Consider the following 26396-nt stretch of genomic DNA (forward strand, 5'->3'; position numbering starts at 1 on the left):
CTTTACCCATTCCCTCTGATAACTACATACTGTTGTGTCTGTGACTTTTTAGCTAGTTTGGCTCAGTGGATAGAATGTCGGCCCAGAGACTGAAGGATCCTGAGTTTGATTCCAGTCGAGGACTCAAACCCCAGCCCCAGTCTGGGTGTGCAGGAGCAACCAGTGAATATGTCTCTCTCATATCAATATTTCTCTTTCTCCCCATCCCTTTCACTCTCTCTATAAATCAAAGGAAAAATATCCTTGTGTGAGGATTAAAAAGTTTATCTAATAAAAGAGTAATATGTAAATTAACCACCACTCTACTACACCCATAAGCCATGCCCACCAGCCAACCAGAAGCGAGCATGCAAATTAACCAAGATGGCTGCAGCCCCAGACAGAGTGGTGGGAGCTTGGGTTTCCCCAGCAATGGAGAAAGCCAAGCTTTCCACACACCCTGGCCAGCCCAGGCCTCAGCTTAAGGCTATAAAGTTTCAATTGTAGAAGATAAATAAATTCCAGATACCAGGGTTGCCAGGAGATGTGGTTGGACTGCAAACCCCTTGTCCAGGCTGCCCCCACACATCAAGGGAACCCCCACCCTGATCCAGGATATCCTTCAGGGAAAACCAACTGGTCCCCACCCGTGCACCAGGCCTCTCTCCTTTCTAATAAAAGAGTAATATGCAGATTGGCCATCACTCCATCACACAAGATGGCTGCCCTCATTTGGTCAAAGATCCTGTCCCCATGTAGACATAAGACGGCCACCACAAGATGGCCAGCAGGGGAGGGCAGTTGGTGGGGACCCAGGCCTGCAGGAGAGAGCAGTTGGGGGGGTTGGGGGGGACAGGGGGGGAGAGAGGAAATCAGGCCTGCAGGAGAGGATATTTCAGGGCAAACAGGCTGGCAAGGGAGCAGTTAGGCATCAATGAGGCTGGCGTGGAGTGATTAGGGGGTGATCCAGCTGACAGGCAGAAGTGGTTAGGGGAAAAAAAAAAAAAAAAAAAAAAAAAAAAAAAAGAAGTGGTTAGGGGCAATCAGGAAAGTAGGAGGTAGGTAAGCAATTGAGAGCCAGCAGTCCTAGATTGGGATTGGGCCTTAAAGGGCAGTTGGACATCCCTTGAGGGGTCCCAGACTAGAAAGGATTCAGGTTGGGATGAAGGACTTCCTCCATCCCCATGCACAAATTTTGGGCACCAGGTCTCTAGTAATAATAATAAAAAGAAACATTTGCCAAAACCGGTTTGGCTGAGTGGATAGAGCGTAGGCCTGAAGACTGAAAAGTCCCAGGTTCAATTCTGGTCAAGGGCATGTACCTTGGTTGCGGGTACATCCCCAGTAGGGGGTGTGCAAGAGGCAGCTGATCGATGTTTCTCTCTCATTGATGTTTCTAACTCTCTATTCCTTTCTCTTCCTCTCTGTAAAAAAATCAATAAAATATATTAAAAAATAAAAAGAAATATTCTTCTGAACCCTAATATCAACAACAAAAACAAAGAAAACAACAAGTCTGGAAACTGTTTGACAGACATGAGGAGAGCTAGGAAGATGGACCAGGTACAGCAACTTTAAAGGCAGAAAGTCCCAGATTCCTAATAAGTGATAAGACTTGGGAAAATAGAAACCTTGTCCTTAGGATAACCTGTTCTCCCCTATCATATCACTAGTCAGGAGGTTTAGTCTCTCTGACCTGTTTCTCCCTAAAGATAACCTCTAAGCCTCAGGTGTATTTCAGCTACAAGACCAGAAAAACCAGGAAAACCAGACAAATTACACCATGGCTGCCTCAGGACCAGCTACTTTGAATAATGACCCTTTTCCCTGATGTCAACCAGTCAGTGGAGACCCAGGACCTTCAAAGACTACATCTGGGAAGGTAGTAATAATAAACAATGAATATTTTATTAAGACCCCCTAGGATCTCCCCTAGGATTTACACTAGCAAGAAAAAAGTAAATAAACTAAGATCCAATGCACACTCTCCCTCCAAAGAGGGCAATACTGTCATTCTCTTTTCTCCTTCCCCCCATGTTATTAATATTTCCTAACCTCTAAGAGGCTCCAGGGACTTGATACTGTAACCAGACAATCAATGGGTCTGTGCTGTCTGTCACTACTTGAACCAATTAAGCAGATTAGGTTTGAAAATTATGAGCTTTTATTCCAATTCTGGCTGACAGCATAGGAAAGCAGCAGATCATCCACAGATAATCCACAGAAATATGCTCTATCCTGCTTATATTGGTAGATGAACAAAGGATTGCTTGGAGAAATAGTAAAAATAAATAAATAAATAAATAAATAAAATGGACAGTTTACAGGTAAACAGAGGGTTGGGATTTAGTAATATGGAAAAAGAGTAGGGATCTTCAAAGGTCTGGCTGCTTGGTTTCTACAGCAAAGTTGTTAATCTTTCCATGAAAGTAGGCAGCTCCAAATGGGGGTGATGGTTTGCACTTCCAGGTAAGCTCCCAGGTCCCCAATGCAGCTGTCAACCTGGTTAGAATGTGCCTTCTTTAAATAGAATAAAGCAATAATGGGTAACATAGCATGATTAATATTTCTTATATTACATTTTTGCTGCCATTATGGACCTCAACCCCTTGACTCAGTGCTGTGTAGCCCTTTCTTTAAGAATATGCCATTCACCGAAAAAGGTTTGGCTCAGTGGGTAGAGAGTTGGCCTGCAGTCTGAAGGCCATGTCTGATTCTGGTAGGGGGCACATGCCTTAGTTGTGGGCACATCCCCAGTAGGGGGTGTGCAGGAGACAGCTGATTAATGTTTCTCTCTCATCTATGTTTCTAACTCTCTATTCCTCTTCCTTCCTCTCTGTAAAAAAAAAAAAAAAAAAAAAAATCAATAATAATAATTGTTAACGAAAGAAAACCATTGAAACCTGTAAAGAATTTTGTTTTGTGAGTTTATTTGAGCCTTATGTGGACATATGCAAAACCTCATCGGATTGAGATAATGCTCCAGAGAATGGCAGGTTACATTTCTATATTTATACATTGCAGTCAAAGGAAAGGGACGTGGGTGAGTTACATGAAATTCATTGGTGATAGACTAGGTAGGTGGGACAGAGCGAAGAGGGGAAACCTCTGGGATAGGGTTAAATGATGGACATGAGCTTTCTCAGAGATGGATACAGGATACTCCAAAGTAATTAACAGTTGACAGTTAACTTGATAACAATAACAATGAGGAATGTCTTGAGGCCATTTGTTGTGCCCTGAGGGGTCCGGGGTAAAAGGAAGTTACAAGTTACCCAGATGTCTCACAGTTATCTCAGATGTAGGAAGGCAGAGGGGCTTAGCAAAAGATCAAAGTTGATCTTTGTCAGGTGAAATATCTGGGACATGACTACCTACTATAACCTGTTAGATATTTAATTTTCAAACCATTTTAGGTCTCTGGGTTTGCAAGACTACCACGCAGGCCTTCCCTGAGCTTGTCAGGTTAACAGGTGGCTCTTTTCTTTCACATAATAAAAAAAGAATATGCCACTCATTAAAAAAAATCAGTTTTTCTTTATTCACTATTTGAGTGGCTCTTTAGCCTGCTGTAGCAACATGGACTTTAACCTTTTAGAAACCAAATTTATTATAAACCTAAAAAAGGAAACATGGTGGAGACAGATTGTTTCAACTAGTAGGAATCCTGAACTAATTGTGGATCACTGTGTTTGTATGATGGGTGGGTTAGCCAAATATGTCAGTGATCTCTGTCTTATGTTGTAATTCTGGAGGGGTAAACGGTGTTGAAGATTTTGGGATAGAGACAGAGCTCTAGACAGGTGTCCAGCAGGAAAACTGAAATTCTAAAAGCCAGTACCCTGCTTTTTGCGAAGTAAGACCTCTTTTAACAAATAATACTGGCTGAGAACATCATGTGCTGGAACAGGAACACAAAAATCATTATGATTGTTCTCACCTGACCCAGATCTCTTGTCCACACAAACATTTGAATATTTCCCAAGTCTTTTTAGTGCCTTTAATCATCAGTTGGGTACAAACTACAAATCCCAGTGGGCTGCACGTGAATCACGTTGGATTTTCTCTTCAGAATTTACAATTGCTCTCTAATCCCGATCCTAAACTCAGAATTAGGGTCGCGCGGGTTTCTGGGACTTGTAGTGCCCTCCATGTTTCTCAGTCTGCGCAGACTCACTCGCCCTCCGTTTGCCCTTTGGTTTACAAATCCAGTTTGTGTCATTTGCTCCCGACCGGTATCTTACAGTAAAGCGTAGGAGCCAAACCTTCTCCGGTCACGTGGGTAGTCTGCCGCACAGTCATTGGCCTCTGGACTTCCGACGCTTACGAACGCCACTGGCTGCCAGGCTGCTAGGTCTTTTTAAGTTTGGGTGTACTTCCGTTACGTTTGTGCGACGCAGGTGAAAGAGGGAGCTTGGAGAATAGGCGGCTCCTCTGAGGACACCTTTGAAACCGGAAAGGATCGGACTACAACTAAGCCAGTAACCGGTAAGTTTGGGAAATGTCCTCCTTGCCCCTGGGCGCCAGGGTATAGAGTGAACTGGATCGCTTGTCACACTAACCTTAGCCACCAGACGAACTTTCGTGTTTTTTTCCTCCAAGGGTGACGACATCGGGAACAGGTGTGTGTGGCGTTGTATCGGAATAAACGGAGTGGAGGGGAATTCTTGTATTTTAGAATTCTCAGCTGAGTAATAAGTGATGAGAATACAGTCCAGACTGAAGGATACAGAGAATGTGGCGGAGGAGTGCAGTTTGTGACACCTCGTGCGGCTACCGACACAGGGTCTCCCCATGATTCTAGGACTCCGTTGTCCATTCTCCCACCCCACACTGTCCAGGTGCCTTCGGTGGTGCGTGCCGCAGTGAGGGCTTACCCTCGGGTTTCGGCAGGTTAGCTGGACGCTCAGAGAGGTGAGCCTGGGCAGACAAGGCCAGGTTGTTGCGCACTTAAATAATGGCGGTGTGCCCCTCCCCCCTCCCTCTTTTTTTTTTGATCTTTTGCTGTCCACCAAATTGCGGACTGGTTGGACGCCGAGTCAGAGATATTAGGGTCATTTGTTTCCTGAACTTGTGGCTCTTGCCAGAATCGACATGTGGCCAAACAATGCGGAGGTGATTTCGGAGGACCTCGGTCTAACAAAATTGGTGAGCATCATAGTCTTTGTAATAACTATTTCATTCTCTGTGTGCGTGCGTGCGTGCGTGCGTGCGTGTGTGTGTGTGTGTGTGTGTGTTTGGTGTGTGTCTGTCTTCTTTCTTCCCTTTGTGGTGCGCTTCAGCCTTTTCCCACCTGGTCTTTTGTTTTTCATTCTGGAAAGCTCAGTTGTAATATTCCACTTGTCTTTTACTTATCTCTCTCTGAATACAAGAATGTTGAGACCTTGTAGAACTCCACTTGTTCTGGGCTTAGTGCTTATAATCCTACAGATATTTAGCAGCTGGGCTATAGGTGTACGGTTTTCACACTTTGATGTGAGAAATTGCAAGGAAAGGATCTTTTATTTGAATATATTGAAACCTTCACTCCTGAAATTGTAAAATAATATTCTAATGAGCTTCAAAAGATAGTGTTTGCTTCTTTGAAAAAGGAGTTGGGGATGGAACATGTTCCAGAGATTCTCAACATTTTTCATCTCAGAACACATTAATTACTAAAATTCTGTGGCACACTAAAAATATATATTTGTTTTGGCTGTTGTCATTTTTAAATTTAACAATCTAAGGAAAAGAAATCAGTGCCCATCTTGCATGTTTTAAAAATTCTTGAGGCACACTAGTTCAAAATCTCTGCTATACGTACTACAAATTCTCACTTTGGGTAATGATTTTGTAGGCTCTTTCCCAAGGGATAACTCTGATTAAAAAGAAAGCAAAACACTGGAATTTGGGAATTCAAATTTCTATTTATACTATTTAGGAAGAGAATACAAAATTGTTGAATTAGCAAGACAGATATAATAAGCATTTAAACCTTTTCTGGTTAATAGCTGGATATGAATAGAACCTTCCTGCGTTTCTATTGCCTCATTTTCTATACTCATTTTCTCATTTCCTTGCTTCATGCTTTTCAGGGAATCTTTCTACTTTTCAGATTTAGCAGACTATAGCTTAAGATTGAAATACTTGATTAAATATTACCTTTTCATTTTTCACTTTAAAAAGTTGAGAAATATCTTCTATCAGTAAAATCACTTGTACATAAATTCTTTATGATCATTAATTTTTAAAATTTCTGGATCACTAACTTGAAAAATATTTTTTAACCTCTGCACATCTTTTCCTTTTTTTTTTTTTTTTTTTTAGCAGAAATATTGTATAATTTTAGTTATTTTAAAAATTATTGAAATTAAAGGAAAAAATGATTCTTTAGGAGATGGGTTTTATTGTATTCTATAATTTATTGTAGAATAGCTTATTTTTTCCCATGATTTCTGTTTATTTTTCCTTCTGCATTTTGCAATTTTGATGGTAGGTGAATATACATTTGTAGTCATATATTTTTGCATTGATGATTCTTTAACCAAAATTTAATGCATTTTGTCTTTTAATAATTTTTTGTTTTCAAAGCTATTTTGTGTAATTGTAGGTTTGCTACTCTACCTTTTTTTTTTTTTTTTTTTAATACTCATCTGAGGATATGCTATCACTAATTTCAGAGACAGAGAGAAAAATTGATCTATTGTCTCCCATATGCACCCAGAGGGAATTGAACCTACAAGGTAGGTATATGCCATAATTAGGAATAAAAAACACAGTATTTTACTCAGCATAATACTCTCCAGGTCCAAATCTTAGCTATTGTAAATTGTACAGGATGATTCGAACGAGCCAAATGAGCCTGGGCCCAAAGATAACTCTTTTAAAGAGTTGCATAGCAAATAGAAAACATCTTCATAGAATCAAAATGTTTGTGTTCCCACCCCTTTTTACAATGCTTTACTTTTATTATAAATATTTATTCCTGAAAGTATTATATATTGCCCCCTGCTAATTGACCTCTACTGGTCTGACTCCACCCTGTGCTTACCCCAGGCCTTCACCATTCTATCGTGGGTTCATGCACTCAATGCATATAAGTTCATTGGTTGATCTCTTCCCATCCATCCTCCACTGTCTTTCCTCTGAGGTTCAACAGTCTGTTCATGCTTCTGTGACTCTGTTTTTGTTCATCAATTTGGTTCACATTTAGATTGCACATTTGAGAGAGATACTTTATCTTTCTCTGACTGGCTTTTTTTGCTCGGTGTAACTCTCCAGGTCCCTCTCTGCTGTTGCAAATGGTAAAGTTTTTTTTACTATATTGCCATGTAGTATTCCATTGTAATAGTCTATTTTTTTTTTTAATTTTTTTATTGATTTTTGTACAGAGAGGAAGGGAGAGAGATTCAGAGTTAGAAACATCGATGAGAGAGTCATGGATCAGCTGCCTCTTGCACACCCCCTACTGGGAATATGCCCGCAACCAAGGTACATGCCCTTGACCGAAATCAAACCCGGGACCCTTCAGTCCCCAAGCCGATGCTCTATCCATTGAGCCAAACCAGTCCCGGCAGTAGTCTGTTTTTTTTATGCACATCTGCTGATGGGCACTTGGGCTGTTTCCTAATCTTAGCTATTGTAAATTGAGCTACTCTGAACATATAGATGTACTGTTTATCTTTTTGGATGTGTGGCTTGTTTCTTTGGATATATTCCTAGAAGTGGGATTATTATGTCAAATGGGAGTTGCATTTTTAATTTTTTGAGAAAACTTCACCAATCTGCATTCCCACCAGCCGTGTACAAGAGTTCCCTTTTCTCCACATCCTCCCCATCACTTGTCATTTGTTGATAGTAGCCATTCTGACAGGTGTGAGATAATGCCTTATTGTGGTTTTAATTTGCATCTCTAGTTGAATAGTGACTTTGAGCATTTTTAGATATGTCTCTTTTCTGTAGATCCTTTGCCCATTTTTTTATTGGATTGTTTATTCCCTTTTGTTAAGTTGTATGAGTTCCCTGTAAATGTTGGAGATTAAGCCCTTATCCGAGATAACATTGGCAAATATGTTCTCCTGGGCTTTCTTCTGTATTGTTGATGGTTTCTTTTACTGTGCAGAAGTTTTTTGATTTTCCTCTTAGTTTCCTTTGCCCTACAATGCTTTCAGGATAAACCTGTGTCTTCTCTAAAGCTGTGATAATGCATGAGACTTAAATATCAGTGGCTCTTTTGAGAGGAGCCTAAGAGGTGCTCTGTCTTCCATGGGTAACCTGGACTATGGGAATTCAAATAGGTGCCAGTCAACAGCTGATATATTTACAGGCATTTGATGCTTCCAACAGAGGACATGGAATTGTGCTCACAGAATAAGTGCCAATGCTTGGCAGCCACCTCTTCTTAGCCCAGCTGACTCTAGTCAGAACACAATCCAAGACTCTTTTTACATAATCTTCTATAATCTAGAGTTCTTACAACAAGGTGTTTTTTATCCTCAGAGTCAATGTGGAAACTGTTATGAAAGAAGACATGCCAATATCCCCAGCATAAATGTAAGATATTACACCTTTTTTTTTAAAGGTTTCTTTAGGAAAGAGGTTTCACCATTGATAAGAAAATATACTTGTTGTTTTGGCATTTCTTCTACTCTTGAATATCCTCATTGGGCCCATTCACTTCATGGTGGATAAGGCTTCAGTCCATCAACATAGGTTAGACTTTGTCCCTTTTCTATGACTGACAGAGGGAGGGTGCTGCATTTTCCCCCTGCAATATACACCCAGGTCTTACTTAGCATTCTGATTGGTATGTAGCACCATACCTCAAGCCCTTTGGTGTGTGTGGAAGGAAGGATGAAGGATGGCATTGCAAACTTTCCATATTTCCACAGTGTGAAAGAGAAACATTAATCTGTTGCCTCCTGAACATCCCCGGTAGGAAGAGAACCTACAACCTAGCTATGTGCCTTGGCAGGGAATTAAACTCCCAACTTCTGGTGTATGGACAGTGCTCCAATGAACTGAGCCACCTGGCCAGGGTTATGTTTCTTTTCCTTACAGTTGTCATGGAATGTTATTTTCTGTCATTTTACTTTCAGTCTGTATATAAAGTGATTCTTTTGTCGATGGCAATTATGGTCTAAAAAATCTGTCATTTTTGCCCTATCTGGTTTAGCTAAGTGGATAGTTGGTCTATGGACTGAAGGATCGTGGGTTTAGTTCTAGTCAAGGGCACATGTTTATCAGCTGCAACTAGATCAACATGTGCCCTGTGGCCTCAGTCCCCAGCCCCAGTATGGGATATGCAGGAGGTAGCTGATCAATGATTGTGGACTCAGTCCCTAGTGCGGGATATGCGGGAGGCAGCTGATCAATGATTCTCTCACATCATTGATATTTCATCTCTCTCTCCCTCTCTGAAATTAATAAGAATACATTAAAATTTTTTCCCCCCTTTTTTCCTTTGGATCGGAGAGTTTATTTTACTTACATTTAAAGTAATTACCGTAAGGAAAGGATATAAGTTTGCCATTTTTTTTTTTCTCTGTCTTTCATCTTTTTCTCATTTCCTTCATACTGCCTTCTTTTGTAATAGATTATTTTAATTCTGATCTTATTTCTCTTTTTTATATTGTGTAGTTATTTTGTAGTGGGTTCCTGGGGGGCAGTATTACAGTTTCATTACTATATAAAATGTCTGCTTCTATATTGGTCTGCCTTGTTTTGTCAGAGATTATATCTTAAAGCATCTATGTGCTAATAATGTAGATTTATAATTATTTCTTAAGGTTGTTTTTAAGTCATGTAGAGAAAAAAAGGAGCTATACACCAAAAATACAACAAAACTTTTTATATTTACCTGTACAGTTATTTATTATTATTATTGCTTATTTCTTTATGGTTTTGAGTTAACTTGAACTGTCCATTTATTTCTGTTTGAAGGACTCTTCTTGGATTTTTTTGTATTGCAGATCTACTAGGAATTTTTATTTAACTGAGAATGTTTTTTTTGTTTTGTTTTGTTTTGTTTTCTCTTTTTTTGTGTGTGTGAAACCTCACCAGAAGATATTTTTTTCCATTGGTATTTAGAGAGAGAACTATCAATGTGAGAGAGACACATCAACTGATTGCTTCCTGAACATGCCTCAACTGGAGCCAGGAATCCAACCTGAGACCCTCCAGTGCTTGAGCTGATGCTTTAACCACTGAACACACTGTCCAGGGCTGTCTGGAATCTATATATAAAGAGGCTGATATGCAAAGTGTGCCCTTGGGAGTTCAATCACTCACTTAGGATGTGTGCTGATTATCAGGAAGCAAAGCAGAACAAAGGAAAGCCCTAGCCTGCAGCTAGGGAAGGGAGACTCCAATTGGCCCTGATCACCTGCCAGGCCTATGGACCCTACCTGTGCACAAATTTTGTGCACCAGGCCTGTAGTGTTTTAATACCTTCATTTTGAAGGATAATCTTTGAGTTTATCATACTTAGAATGAGCATATATGTAGATTGATGCTTTTCATCAAATATGAATGTTCTTTGCCTATTATTTCTTAAGATACACTTTTTGCCCTTTTCCTCCTTCTTTGTGATTCTCATTATGTGTAGACCATTATGCTTGCTGGTGTCACATAAGTATCTTAAGTTCTGTTGATTTTTCTTCTTTCAGTTTCTCAAACTGCATAATTTTAATTGATGTAGCTTTCTGTTTGTTGGTTCATCTGCCTGCTAAATTCTGCTGTATAACTTGTGTAGTGAATTTTTTTTGTTGCTGTGGTTAATCTTCACTGGAGGATATTTTTTCCATTGACTTTATGAGACAGTGGGAGAGGTGGGAGAATGGAAAGGAAAAAGAGAGAAAGAGAAAAAACATTAATGTGTTATATTGATTGGTTTACTTCCAAATGCATCTTGATTGGGATCAGGGATTGAACCTGAATGTCATACACATGGCCCTTGACTGAAAATCGGACCAACCAGCAACCCTCAGTGTTCAGACTGACACTCTAATCACAGACACCAGCCAGGACATGCCGTGAATTTTTAATTGCAGTTATTGAACTTGTAGCTGTGTAATTTCTGTTTTGGTTCATTTTAAAGTAACAATGCTCTTATTTTGTTGATACATTGTTTTTCTGGTTTCCTTTAGCACTTTGTAAATAGTCATATATTTACAAGTGATTTAAAATAAATATCTAGTAAGCTTAGTGTTAGGCTTTCTTCCTCAAAAAACATTTTTGTCTTAAATTCTTTTATTCCTGTAACCTTCCCAAACTTTCATGTTTCTTTCTTATTTTATTTTAGTATTTACAGAGTGAGAAGGAAGGAGAGAGAGAGAGGGAGGGAGGGGAAAACAGAGGGAGGAAGGGAGGAAAGTAGATAGATATAAATGTGAGAGAAGAATTAAATGGGAAATCCAACATACAACCTGAGCATGTCCTTTCAGTGCATGGGATATCACAAACCAACTATTTTCATGTTTCTTTACATGATTTGTAGTTGTTTTTTTTTGTTTGTTTTTGTTTTACATTTTTTTGACTATTATGTTTTTCCATCTTAACTAAGTACGTATCAGATAGTTATTTTTCTTTCATTGGGAAAGGTAAGCAGGATTAATAGAATCTTTTTAAGGGGAAATTGAGCAAACAAAATAGTGAGCAGACAGATATTTGTTGCAGTTGTACAGGGAAATGTGTTTCAGCTAATGATTGGGATTAGCTGTTAATAATGGCATATTTTGTGTTTTAGTGCTTTATCATAGGTAAGCCAGAATTCAGGCATGTGTGGAAAGAAAAATAGCTTCAGTAATTCTTGGTCAATACAGTAAGTAAGGAACAGGCAGTTATGAATACTGAACTCTGGTAAGGTTTGTTGTTGCTGCTCATTCATACAATAGTAGGGTTTCCTTCCTCCAGCTGCCAGCACCTGGGACCTGGGCTGCTTCTCTTCTCCAGCTGCCACAGGCACCTGGGACCCAGGCCAGCTTCCCTCCACCCCGGTTTCATTAGAAAGGACATCTGGAATGATGTTTGGTGTAAATAGCATATTACCCTTTTATTATTATAGACTAGAGGTCCTGTGAACGAATTTCGTGCCTGCAGGAGAGGGGTGTCCCTCAGCCCAGCCTGCACTCTATCCAATCTGGGACCCTCTCAAGGGATGTCCAACTGCCTTGCCTAAATGGGCAGTCAGACATCCCTCTCACAATCCAGGACTGTTGGCTCCCAACTGCTTGTCTGCCTGCCTTCCTGATTGTTTCTAACCGCTACTGCCTGCCAGCCTGATCACCCCCTAACCACACCCTGCCAGCCTGGTTTATGCCTAACTGATTGATGCCTAACTGCTCTCCTGCTAGCCTATTTGCCCCTAACTGCCCTCCCCTGCAGGCCTGGGGTCCCCCCAACTTCCCTCCTTCGAAGGCCTGGTCCCTTCCATCTGTCCTCTTCTGCTGGCCATCTGTGATGGCCATCTTGTGTCCACATGGGAGCAATAATCTTTGACCACATGGGGGCAGCCATGTTGTGTGTTGGAGTTATGGTCAATTTGCATATTATTCTTTTATTAGATAGTATTAGATAGGTTAGAGGCCTGGTGCATGGGTGGGGCCAGCTGGTTTGCCTTGAAGGGTGTCTTGAATCAGGGTGGGGGTTCCCTTGGGCATGAAGTGGCCTGGGCAAGGAGCTTGTGTTTGCTGGCTCGCCACAACCCCTGGCGACCCAACTGGAGGCCCTGGTATCTGGGGTTTATTTATCTTCTATAATTGAAACTTTGTGGTTTGGAGTAGAGGCCTAGTCTGGCCAGGGCAGGCAGAAAGTTTGGCTTCCTCCATCTCCAGGAGCAACTCAAGCCTCCTGCTTTCTCCAGATCTGTGGCTGCTGCCATTTTGTTGGGACTTATTTATCTTCTATCATTGAAACTTCGTAGCCTTGAGTGGAGGCCTGGGCCAGCAAGGGCAGGCAGAAAACTTAGCTTCCTCCATTGCCAGGGAAACCCAAGCCTCCCTCCTGCTCTTTGTGGCTGCAGCCATTTTGCTTGTATTTATTTGTATATTCACTCCTGATTGGCTGGAGGGGTAGCAGAGTTACAGTCAGTTTGCATATTACTCTTTTTATTAGATATGATACTTTGTCCTGTGTGGTTTCTGAAGACTTTTTTATTAACTTTGAGATTAGCTACTGATTTGAAAGAAATTTTCTTGAATGTGTGGAGCAAAAAAACTTCACCAGTTTTTGTAAAATTAGCTTTGTTTTGTGAACTTCTTTAACCCTTTCAAACTTTTCTTAACTTATATATTTCCTCTTTGTGCACAGCCAGATATAAAACATTGAATTTTCTGAGTATACATCTTGCCCTGGATATATGTAGTCTTCTATATTTCCTGAGATATGTGACTTCTTTTCCAATCTTTTTCATATGCTTTTTATTCTGTGTGATGCATCTGTTGTCAATTTATTATTCCTTAGTTCAAGTGCCTTTGACTTTTTTTTTTTTTTTTAAATATATTTTATTGATTTTTAACAGAGAGAAAGGGAGAGAGATAGAGAACTAGAAACGTCGATGAGAGAGAAACATCGACCAGCTGCCTCTTGCACACCCCCTACCGGGGATGTGCCCGCAACCAAGGTACATGCCCTTGACCGGAATCAAACCTGGGACCTTTCAGTCCGCAGACTGACGCTCTACCACTGAGCCAAACCGGCTTTGGCTTGACTTTTAACAGTTGACATCAGAAGTCTACAGCAGCCCTGAGAAAATTCTGAGGCTGGCAAAGTAAGACATATCCCTGAGCTACTGTTTGGGGAGAGCTGCCATATAAGTCAAAAACCTCCATTAGTGTTCTTAAGAGCAAAGTCTTGATCCACACAGACTGGCAATAGCAAACATCAGAATGTTACCCACTTCATAGTTGGAGATTAGGGAACGAGAGGTAGGTATCTTAAAATGTCATAATGGTCTTTCACAATATAGCAGCTTCTTTCTTCAGTAAGTATGTCATTGGTTGTTATAACTTTTTATTAGTTTCAGAATGTCAAAAAAATTTGATTTGGGTAGTTTTTGCCAGCTGAATCATTGCTTTAGAGTAGGAATCTATTTCTGGAACTGCCCCATTTACAATTATCAATGATATCCCTCCACTGTAAGCTTAATTTTGTTAAGTGATCATGTGGATAACAAGTTTGATTAAAAATTAAAAACTTAGTTTAGTGACATAGCTCTTAGTCAATGAAATTTATATAGTATATGATTGTGTAATTGATAGTACAAAAAATATACCTCTTGCATGAAAAGTGATTGCTTGTAATAAGTAAGTTTTAAACAAATGTATCAAATAAACTACTTTGCCTGCTTTTTCTTCTCACCATTCACTTTATTTTTTATTTTTTGGTAATAATGTAAATAACTTCCATAGAAAACAATGAATATGACAGTATTTGAAACAGCTAAAATCTAATAAAAAATTAACACAGCCCTGGCCAGAATTGAACCTAGAGAGTCCTGGGTTCAATTCCAGTCAAGGGCATGTACTTGGGTTGCAGACTCCTCCATGGAGGCAACCAATTGATGTGTTTCTTTCACATCAATATTTCTCTTTGTCTTTCCCCCTTCTTCCACTCTAAAAATCAGTGGAAAAATATCCTTGAGTAAGGATTAACAAAATAAAAAAAGACAAAAATATGTGTCTAAAAAATTGAATGTAGTCTTCAACAGCATATAGGTTTAGCCATGTTTAATGTTTTTCAAAATAGACATTTTCAGAAAAGGTATAAATCCTGAGATTATATTTGTATGGTTCAATTTATTTCCTAGTTAATTTATTTTGAAACATAACACCTATGTAAATTAATTGATAGAAAATACTTGACTATCAGATTACCAATACAGTCTCCCTGTGATAGTAGAATAGTTTTTATTAATATGTATTTTCTTGGGGGTTGATTTAAATTCCGTGTAATATTTTTAAAATCTCCCAAGAATGACTTTCTCTCCACTTTTTTAACCTTATTTCTAATCTGCCATAGTAATATTTATTTGCAAAGAAGACATTGTTTTTCTGCTCTCATAAGTTAAACTAATTAGGTGGGAAATGGTTTCTAAAAGTTGTGCTAGTAGCTTATTTTTATTTATGTATTGTTTTTGTAAGTCCTCAACCAAGAGGATTTTTCCATTGATTTTTAGAGTGGAAGAGAGGGAGTAAGTAGGATAGGAAGAGAGAGAAACATTGATGTACAGAGAGATACAATGATTGATGGTTTCCAATAGGTGTCCTGACTAGATGGGGATGTGGGAGGAGTGGTGAGGGTGGGAGATTGGAACCTGCAAACCAGGTACATACCTTTGGGAATTGAATCTGCAACGCTATGGTGCTTAGACTGATGCTCTAATCACTGAGCAACACCAGCCAGGGCTATGTGGTTTAGATGATATTATGTTGTTTAAGATTTGAAATGTAGATCACATTACTGTGCTTGTGTGGTAAACAGAATAATGTTCCTCGGAAAAGTACCTGTGTTCTAATGTCTGATACCTGTGGATATATTATGCTTGTGGCCCTGCTGACCTATTTTGGATTCATGATTAAGATAATAAGTGTGAGTTTTAATCTATAAGTTTTGTGGTAATTTATTGCAATAATAATAGGAAATTAAAAGAGAGTGCATTTTCTATAATGTCCTTATTCTCAAATTATTAAAACAGTTGGACTATGGACTAACAATTCAAATTTTTTATATCTAATCATTTTACAACTTAGTGAAGTAGGTATTGTATATACATCCTGGTTTACAGAATAGGAAACTAAGAGGTTGACCTCTCCCCATGGCCACATAGGAGGTGGTAAGTGGTATATACCAAAAATGGCTCTTTTGGCTCCAAAGGAATTATTCATCCCATTTATCTCATGTTCTCTTAACATAATTATTGAAGACTAGAGGTCAGTTGCATGAAATTCTTGCACTTGGGGAGGGTCCCTCAGCCTGGCCTGGGCCAATAATTGGTCTTCAGATACATTCTGTTGACGATGCCAGCTTTCTTTGGCTGCAAAGGTATGTTGTGCCAGTAGTTAGTCTTCATACCTACTCTCACCAATCCTGGCTGAGGAAGGGACCACAAAAAATTAGGCTCCCTACTGTTAGGGTCAGGAGTTGGGTGTGAGGTGATTGGGGGCAGGGCCAGCCAGGGAAAAGGGGTTGTAGAAGGTTGGGGAGGCCAATAGGCTCTGATCCAGTTGGGTACTCCATAGTGCACGGGTAGGGTCCCTATAGGTATGTCAGGTGATAAGGGCTTTCCTTCTTTTGGCTGCTGGCAGATGGCCCTGCCCCTCCCACTGCCATTGCTTGCTATCTGTGCAGCGCTGTCCATCCCCCACCACCACTCATCCCCTGCTATCACATGGCTGGACTCCCTCTATGGGGCTATCACTGGCTGGCCCCACCCACATGCTACAGCATCACTGGCCAGTGGCCTGAGCCTCCCTCTGTGGGGCGATTGACTGCAGTGCCCCAGATCCATTATCCTGCAGAGGTAGGTCCTGCCCACCCGCTGCAGTGCCTCCTCCTAATTGATGCCCGGTAGAGGAAGATTGTGGACCACCCACCTTGATCTATCATGGAGCCTCCCAATGGTTTTCCCTGCAGAGGGTAGCCTGGGCTTCCCTTTTTGGGGTGAGTATGGAGTCCCCTGATTGGTTTGCCAACTGGGGAGGGATTGCAGGAGGGCTCCAGAGCATGGCCATACCCCAGCAGCAAGCTAATCTGCTGGTTGGAGCGTCTGCCCTCCTGGTGATCAATGCAGTTGAGCAACCTTAGCATATTATTAGCATATTATGCTTTGATTGGTTGAATGGGTAACTGGACACTTAGTGTATTAGGTTTTTATTATATAGGATTAGCCTCAGGTGTTAGTTTTATAAGGCAAACATCACTTATGTTTGTTTTATAAGGCAAACATCATATATGATCTAATTATGCTTATCACTTCATTTTTTTTAAATCCTCAGAATATTATTTTCCATTGATTTTTGGAGAGTGGAAGGGAGGGAGAGAAGGAAGGAGAAAGAGGAAGGGAGGAAGTGGAGAGAAAAAGAGAAAACGAAAGGGAGGGAAGGAGAGAGGGAAGTAGAGAGAGAGAGAAAGAGAGAGTGAGAGAGGGTAGAGAGAGAAAGAGAGAGTGAGAGAGGGTGGGAAGAAAGAGAAAAAGAAACATAGATTGGTTGCCTCCTGCATGCACCCTAATTGGGACTGGAGATTGAACCTGTAACCCAGGTAGGTAAGGTGTAGGTTTACACTGTAACCATTAACAACACTGGCTATGGCAAATATGCTACCATTTTGGAACTTGCTAGTATAGAATCTAGTAGTATCCATACTAATGTGGAAATTATGTAACTAAACAAGACTACTTCATAATTAGCTGTTTTTCCAACCATCTTGCTAATTCCTGGCTTTTTCACTGGTGGGAAAAAAAAAAAATTGGTTGTTCTCCCTCCTAAGTTTAGCAATGGTTATCTCTCTTATGTACCTCTTAATGTTTTGTGTTTTTTTTTTTTAAATATATTTTATTGATTCTTTATAGAGAGGAAGGGAGAGGGACAGAGAGCTAGAAACATCGATGAGAGAGAAACATGGACAAGCTGCCTACTGCACATCCCCTACCGGGGTTGTGCTCACCGCAACCAAGGTACATGCCCCAGACTGGAATCGAACCTGGCACTATTCAGTCCTTAGACTGATGCTCTATCCACTGAGCCAAACCAGTCTCGGCTAATGTATTTGTTTGTATTATAATTTACTGCATCAGTTACTCTAGTTCCTTTGACTGCAGAGAGATAATACTTGCAGACACTTCTAGAATGTTATTTTGCCTCCATCTTACTGTTCATGAGAATTCCCTTATTGCTCTGGGAAGAACATACTCTTTGGAAAATTAAAGTGATAATAATTCATTTTCATATCTTTGGTTCATGTCCTTGGACAGATTGGTTAAAATTATCTCATTGCTAATAAGGTTTATATAGGTATCTATATATACTAGAGGCCCAATGCATGAAGATTTGTGCAAGAATGAACTTTCCTTCCCCTGGCTGCTGGTGCTGCCTTTGCTCTGGCTGGAGCCACCTTTCCACTCCAGCCTGGAGCTGCCTTTTTGCCTTCTCACGAGGCCCCAAGTAGCTGAGGTGGTAAGGAACTCATGCTTCCCACCCTGCCCACAGCCGCTCAGCACTTGTGTATGTAAATTAACCTGCCATCTTTGTTGGGTTAATTTGCACACTCACTCCTGATTGGCTGGTGGATGTCATGAAGATATGGTCAATTAGCATGCTTCATTTTTATCAGTGTAGTTATGTGAGAATGAAATGAAGTATGCCAAATGCTATTGGGGATGGTTTAATCAGAGTGAGCCAAAACATTAACCTGTTAACTGGGGAGTTCCCTTTTTAATTATGCAACGTACAACGGGCGCATACTCTTTCTCTAGGATGTGTCAATACGTCACGCCCAGTGGACGTAATTTTATATTATTATTTTTATTTATACTTAATGAAATGAAATATATATATTTTTCGTTTATTTATATATGAAGCACAAAGGAAAGTACAAAATTACAAATAGAAAAGAATACCTACAAAAAAATGGAAACATCAATTTAAAAAATTATAAATTTTATAAACAATTATAAAGATTACAAAAAATATATTTTTTTCTTTCTATACACAATAAAAAATATAAAAAAGTTAACAATTACAGAACAATAAACAAAAGCACACAAATAAAATGGAAATATTCAATTTAAAAAACTGAAATATAGATGTAAAAATTCAAAACTCGACTTCCGTATGATATATTTTAAAACAATTGTTGATACATAGTGCTACCTTACAATCCGGACACCAGTATGTAGATTCTTTCCTAACACCTTTTTTGTAGCAAACTCGGCATTTCCTGGATTTAGTTTTCCTATATTGCTTTTCATTTGTTCTGGAAAATGCCTTTCAACTAAGCGTGATAGTTTAGATGTAGAGCTGCTTGTTGATGTCTTTGGGTGGGTTTTTATTATGTTGTTATCTACCAATTTCTCTACACACTCTATCAAAAACTGTAATCGATCCAAATGACCTTTATATTTTTTGTATATAATATATGCATTGAAGCAGCACATATCAATTAATCATAGGAAAATTTTTTTATAAAATTTTTTTACCCTATTACGAGCAGCCGTGTAGGCCACCATAACTCCATCTCCCAAATCTACGCCACTCACATTCTTGTTATAATCCAGGACAACATTAGGTTTTTCTTGCTTGCTTCCTCTCTTTTCAATCATTGTCTTTTCGTCATTATGAATAGAACTGAGCATCAATACGTCTTTTTTATCCTTCCATTTTAAAACCATAAGTTTGTCTTTGATTCTTACATATGTTCATTTTTCTGTAATTTTTTTGTTTTTATTTCACTGGGGATTCTGACTCTGTTTATCCTCATTATTCCAACAATGTCTGTATTGTTTTGACACAAGAGTTCAGCCAAATGAATTGATGTATAGAAATTATCTAAGTAAATCCTATACCCTTTATTCAGTAAGTCATGTGTTAACTCCAAAACAATTCTTGTTGATTGTTTTTTCTTGTGGGTAGTTCGAACCATAATTTGTGTCCTTGCGTGTGTATAAAATTATATTTTGTGCATATCCAGATTGGTTTTCACTCAAAATAAACAACTTCATTTTAAATCTAACTCTTTTTGTAGATATATATTGTTTCCAAGATAAATTCCCTTTCCATAATAAAAGAGATTCATCTACACATATTTCTCATTCACATACATAAAAACTTTTAAACTTTTCTGACAAATTAATTGATGATTGGATCAATCTTATATGTTTTTTTATTATATAAAGGTTGGAGATATAAAAAACATAAGCAAATAATATGTAATACGAAAATAGGTAGGTAAGTTTAAGTACGTACCTGTCACTGCTCACCCAGAACACGTCCACCACTCTCACTAGCGAAATTATAATGATTTCCTCCGTGTCTTAAATTCATATGGAGACATGTATGGATGACTAATACCTTCGTTGTTCGGAAATATACGTCCTGCCCCTTTCAGGGCGCAACATATATTTTAAGGACGTAGTCATACGTCCTACTCGTACCCAATATTGTTTATGTTTGACGTATTTATATGTCCCGCTCCGTTAACAGGTTAAAAACCCATAGAGATTGCTTTATATCAATTCTTTCTGACCACCCATTTGGATTATACTAATTTAATACGCCAATAACTTAACAGAAGGAGTTTTCTTTATTAGTTACAGTTGACCAAGAATGAAGTACTGGTGCCACTTACAGTTGTCTTACTGAATCCTAGGGTATTTTCTCTAAAGTGGACATTCTTTTCATTGATTTCTAAAGAGGGAGGAGGGAGGTGGGGAGGAAGGGAAGATGAAATTATGTGAAAGACCCATTGATTGGCTGCCTTCCACATGGGCCCTTTCCCAGGGCTGGAGAATCTGCAACCAAGGCATGTGCTCTTGACTAGGAATTGAATATTTGGACTGCAGGCTGATGCTATAAGCAAGCACTGAGCAAAACTGGCAGGCTAAATTATGTCTTTCTTTATACTGTCTCCTATCTATATTCTTATTGCACTCAGGGCAGCAGTTCTGAAATTTTTGGTCTAACAAGTTATACAGATACTAGAGGCCTGGTGCACAAAATTCATGCTTGCGAGTGGGATATCCTCAGCCCAGCCTGCATTCTCTCCAATCCAAGACCCCTTGGGTGATGTCTGATTGCTAATTTAGGCTGAGAATCAGACCTAAACCAGGAGTCAGACATCCCTCTCACAATCTTGGATCATTGGCTCCTAATTGCTCACCTGCCTGCCTGCCTGAACCCTCTTAATTGTCCCCCATGCCGGCCTGATCACCTCTCACTGCCTTTGTGTGCTGGTGTGATCACCCTTAACTGTCCCCCCTGCCAGCCTGGGTCGCCCCCAACTGTCCCATCCCTGCTGGCCTGGTCACTCCTAACTGCCCCGCTTGTCAGGTTGGTCATCTTACTTCCCCCCTCCCCCCCACCAGCTTAGTTGCCCCCAACTCCCCCTCTGCTGATCTGGTCACCCCCAACTACCCCCTTTGCCAGCCTAATTGCCCCTCATCGCCCCACCTGCCAGCACAATGGCCCCAACTTCCCCCTCCCGCCGACCTGTTACCTCTTCCCCCAACTGCATCCTCCCCTGTCTGCCTGATAGTCCCTAACTGCTCCCACCCCTGCTAGCCTGGTTGCCACTTACTGCCCCCCCCCGCCTCCCCCCCCCGCCAGCCTAGTCACCCCGAACTGCCCCCTCTGCTGGTCTGGTCGCCCCTAATTGCCTCCCCCCCCATCGGCCTGGTCACCCCCAACTTCTCCCCCTATTGGCCTGATCTTCAACTGTCCCTCTCCCCAGCCAGCCTAGTTGCCCCTCACAGTCCCCCAACTGGCCTTCAGTTGTTTGGTAACCCCACACAGCCTGCTTGTTCAGTTGTTTGGTCATTCCTCACTATAACAACCTTGGTTGTAGGCAGCCATCTTGAGAGGGTGTAAGGGTTAATTTGCATATTACCTCTTTATTATAAAGGAGTATTACTAACTAGAGGTCCAATGCACAAAATTGTGCAAGAATAGGCCTTCCCCCTGGCTACCAGCACTAGCTTCCCTCTGGCACGTAAGACCCAGGCTTCCCTTGCAGCCCCAGCTTCATTTGGAAGGTCATCCAGAAGGATCTCCAGAAGGATGTCTGGTCTAATTAACATATTACACTTTTATTATTATAGATGATATTTAAAATTAAGCCCTGTTAGTGAACTTGTTTTAATATGTTATGTTAAAATCCAGTGGTCTGGGGTTTTTGCTGTAAGCAGATCTTATATCTTTCAGTCATTTTGTAATGCATTGTCACATGGAAAAGAATGATTTGGTGATTTGTATAGATCTTCCAGATACTGTTATAAAATATTAACAATTAGATTTCTTAATATCAGTACCAATCACATCAGAAAAGTTTTAAATACTGAGAAGCTGCCAAAATCATTGTAGCTGACTGAAATGTCCTAGAATTATAGTTTTCATTTGAAAGTTGGAATGTTATTATAACACATTATTAAGTGATTTATATTGATGGACTTACTCATTTTCTAGAAATAGGTCTGAGAAATATCCAAATATGAATATTCATTGAAACAAGAAACTAGGAAGGTTTTAGAGAGTTTAATTTACTTATAGACAACTATTTTTCAATTGTTTTTGGATGCTGAGAAAAGTTCAGAGATAAAATTGTAGTATGTTTTGTTTTGTATAAGTGTCTTCATTTATACTTGTTTTCTGAACCTCTGTATCTAAAGTGTCATGTAAAGAGAACCAGATAGTATTTGCATTATTGAAGAATAATCCTTAGCTTAGAGAATTTTTATAATGTGTGGTGTGATAGGCTGGATAGTGATTGCTCAAATATATTCATGTCTTAAGCAGGGAAATGTGAATGATCAAATTGGACAAAGGGACTTGCAAAGATGTGATTGCATAGACTAGGATTTTGATGTGTTACCATAAATTATTTGAGTGGACCAAGGAAATCACAATGAGTCATAAAAATGAAGGAGGAAGAAAAGTGTGAGATCCAAAAAAAGATGCAATTAGGCATAAAACTTGATTCACCATTTCTGGATATGAAGATGAAGAAAGGGGTCAAGGAATGCAGGTAACCTCTAGAAGCTGGAAAATGTAAGGGAACAGATTCTCTTCTAGAGCTTCCAAAAGGAATGTAAGTTGAATAAGACAAGCCATTAAGCTTGTGGTAATTAGAGGCAATCAGGAACATATTGGCAGTAAGTAAAACTGCCCATTGCTTTAAAAGTAGAAAACATAATCTGTTTTCTTCAAAAATGTTACTCTGTGGGCATCTTTGAAAAGATATTCAGAAACAAAGAATCTGTGAATGTATTTAAAGGAGAAGCAGAAACACTGTATGAATCTTGGTGAATTTTCCCTAGAGTATACAATTTAAGGCCAGAGTATTTAATCTGACCAACATAAGTTGGAACCAGATTTGTTCATAGAATACCCATCAACAAGCTTCCAGCTTTATCTTCATAGTTGTAAACCAAACTAGCTTAACAAATATCATAAACAGAGTCTACCTCAGAAAGCAAGATGTCTTTCTCTTAAGACTCCATATTATTTTCAATTGATTCAAGTACAACAAGATGTTTTCAAGAAGAAAGTGGCAATTTTATCATTACTAGGAACAATAGCCATGGAGTTGAGACTGACCCGAATGCTATCCATTTTAGCTAAAGTTACAGATAGATCCTATTCTACTTTTTGTTGGTGAATGACTGCCATTTTGGGGTAATCATTTGTCTCTCTAGCCATTTTTTTTTTTTTTTAATAAATTTTTATTGTTCATATTATTACAAGTGTTCCTTTCCCCCCCTTCCCACCCCACCCTCTGCCCTTTCCCCACTCCCCATTGTCCTCATCCATAGGTGCATCCATGTTCAGTCTCTCCCCACATTCCCCTCTCCCCTTTTCCCCAAGAATCATTAGTTCACTCCCCTTCCATACCTCTGATTCTATTATATTCAACAGTGAATATTGTTCATCAGGTTTTTTTTTTTTTTAATTTCCTTGGTTTTTAGATTCACTTGTTGATAGTTACGTATTTGTTGTTCATAATTTTTATCTTTATTTACTTTCTCTTCTGAAAGAACCCCCTTCAGCAATTCATATAATTCCGGTTTGGTGGAGATGAACTCCTTTAGCTTTTTTTTTTATTAGTGAAGCTCTTTATCTGACCTTCGATTCTGAGTGATAGCTTTGCTGGGTAGAGTATTTTTGGCTGTAGGTTCTTGCTATTCATCACCTTGAATATTTCTTGCCATTCCCATCTGGCCTGCATGGTTTCTGTTGAGAAATCAGCTGACAATCGTATAGGTGCTCCTTTATAGGTAACCACCTGCTTAGCTCTTGCTGCTTTTAATATTCTCTCTTTGTCCTTTGCTCTTGGAATCTTAATTATGATTTGTCTTGGTGTGGTCCTCTTTGGATTCCTCTTATTTGGAGTTCTGTGTGCTTCCTGGACTTGTAAGTCCAATTCTTTCCCCAGGTGGGGGAAGTTTTCTGTCACTATTTCTTTCAGTATGTTTTCGATATCTTGCTCTCTCTCATCTTCTGGGACCCCCATGATTCTGATGTTGGATTGTTTGAAGTTGTCCCAGAGGTTATATTATCTTCAATTTTCTGGATTCTCTTGCCTTCTAGCTTCTATGGAGGAGTGTCTTCTGGCTCTTTATGCTCCAAATCATTGACTTGATTCTTGCGATCTTCCATTCTGTTTTTAGGACTCTAAAATATTAAAAGTATAACATTTTTTATTTCAGACAATGTATTCTTTATTTCTTGTTGATCCCTTTTCATATCCTCATAGGTCTCATTTATTTTATCGGCCTTTTCTAGGAAACTCTTGAAAAACCTTATAAGTGTGGTTTTGAACTCTATATCCAGGCGCTTTTTGTCCTCCATTTCTTTCGTTTGTGATCTATTTGGTTTAGGCATTTTCGCAGGCAGCTTTTCTGATGGGGCGGAGTTTCAGGGTGGAGCCTACAGCCTTGGCTTCTGTCAGCCCCGCCCTATGCGACTCCTGAGACTCAGGGTTCTTCAGTACTTGTTGCAAGCACCTCTGAGAGAAAGGTGTCCTTGATTTTCGCCTGCTGCCAAACAGTGTAGGCTCTCCCGCAATGGGCCCGAAACTGGGGTTTAGTTCAGTTGGAAGTGGAGTTGGAGGTGGTGTTCAGAGCAGTCTGGAGCCCCTGTCTCCTTCCCGCCAGGGCAGTGCTACGGCACAGCCGGCCGTCCCTTCTCTGCGCGCAGTGTGCACGCCTCTGGGACCTCCTTTCGCCGCTTCCCTGGGTTCCGCCTTACAGCCCAGCTCCCTCTGGATGAGCCTGGGTCCCCGGGCTCTGGCCTAGAACGGGGGTTCAGAGCAGTCGGGGGCCCAGCACAGTCAGAGTGTTTATCTCCTTCCTGCTGGGGAACGCCAGCCAGGCACTCAGCCTCCCTCCGGCTCCGTCCTCTCCTTGCGGGCCACGTGTCTCCGTACCTTGGGCTTTTACAGCTCCTCCGCACTTCCTTCTGGTTTTCTCCTTGCTTCTCGTTGTAGAATTTCCAGTCAGTCGACTTTCCTGTAGTTCTGGGTAATGTCCATTTTATATTTTAGTTGTATTTTATTGAAATTGTTGCGTGCGGCTGCGGCTAGGTGCCTACCCGAGCAGCCATCTTGGATTTTTCCTCTCTCTAGCCATTTTATTCTTATTTTGTAGAGCAATTCACATTATTTGAGGGCTGCAGGAATACTGGGGGTATATGCTAAACACTTGATAATCCTTTTTGATCATCTTTTAGGGTAGAAGACAGAGTGTTTTCTGGAGGCATGCAAGTTAATGCTTGACTTTCATGTAAGAAGGGCCACATCTGCTACATCTGGAAAGAAAGTGTTGTTTATAATTGTTGCAGTTCCTCAACTGAAGTTATGTCCGTGTTCTCATTAGGTGCATGTCTAAAATGCCTTATGGGGGTATATGCTAAACTTGTAAGAATGAGGATTTCTAGTTGAGTAATTGAATCCCATCCTTCTCTATTTTGGGCCACTCAATCCAGTATGTCCTGTCTGCTCAGACACAAGTTAAATTACATTTATCTATTTTTGGAATGGTTTGGCAATAAATAGAGTAATGAGGGTGGGAGAGCCATTCAGTGATGTTGATAAGCATTTTATTTGGAAGGTGTAGAAGCTGGGGCATCTAGGGCTTTTTCCAGTTGAGGGGCAATCTGACTGAAAGAGTCATTAATTTGTTAAATCCAGGGGTCCTAGCAACAGTTTTGGAAAGCCATATTAAGTGGTATATTTTTATGAGGAATACTTTAGGGGAAGTTTTGAAAGACACAGGATGATTAATGTTTATTCTCCTTTTGCACTCTTTGAGTTTAACATATCACTTCTCCAGTGCTTAGATTTTTTTTTTTTTTTTTTTTTACCTTCCATAAGTGTCTATTTTCAGTAACTATAACTTCACTTTTTGTTCAGTCATTCCCTATCACAGCAGTCCTTTTGTCTAGAAAGGTTATATTGCCCTTACAGAGATCCATATGTCTTCCTTTTAACCTGTGTGGTACACCCCCATTAAGATTCTGGTGGAATTTTAACAACTGCTTATTATTCTTCTGATCAAGGACTATGTCACTGTCATATGACACAACCAGGTTTGAATCTTTTAGGCCCCATTTTATACTTAAAGAGTGTTCTTGGGTACTACAGGTTTTTTTTTGTTTTTGTTTTTGTTTTTAAATATATTTTATTGATTTTTTAAAGAGAGGAAGGGAGAGGGATAGAGGGTTAGAAGCATC

At 39.9% G+C, this 26396-nt stretch overlaps 1 protein-coding gene across 2 annotated transcripts in view; it reads left to right on the forward strand.

Annotated features, from left to right (window-relative positions):
- The first annotated feature begins 4358 nt into the window (after positions 1-4358).
- The window catches only part of LOC311615866 (gamma-taxilin-like), an 85708-nt gene continuing 63670 nt past the window's right edge, over positions 4359-26396 (forward strand). The window contains exons 1-2 of one of the 2 annotated variants that reach the window (XM_084871300.1): positions 4368-4467; positions 4582-5127. In XM_084871300.1, coding sequence (XP_084727426.1) covers positions 5074-5127 — 54 coding nt within the window. In that variant the 5' untranslated portion in view covers positions 4368-4467; positions 4582-5073. Of the gene's footprint in view, positions 4468-4581; positions 5128-26396 lie in introns of both variants that reach the window. The other variant, XM_084871301.1, reaches the window with a different exon arrangement.

Source organism: Pipistrellus hanaki, assembly GCF_964339955.1.
Source record: "Pipistrellus hanaki genome assembly, chromosome: Y".
Classification (NCBI taxonomy): domain Eukaryota; kingdom Metazoa; phylum Chordata; class Mammalia; order Chiroptera; family Vespertilionidae; genus Pipistrellus; species Pipistrellus hanaki.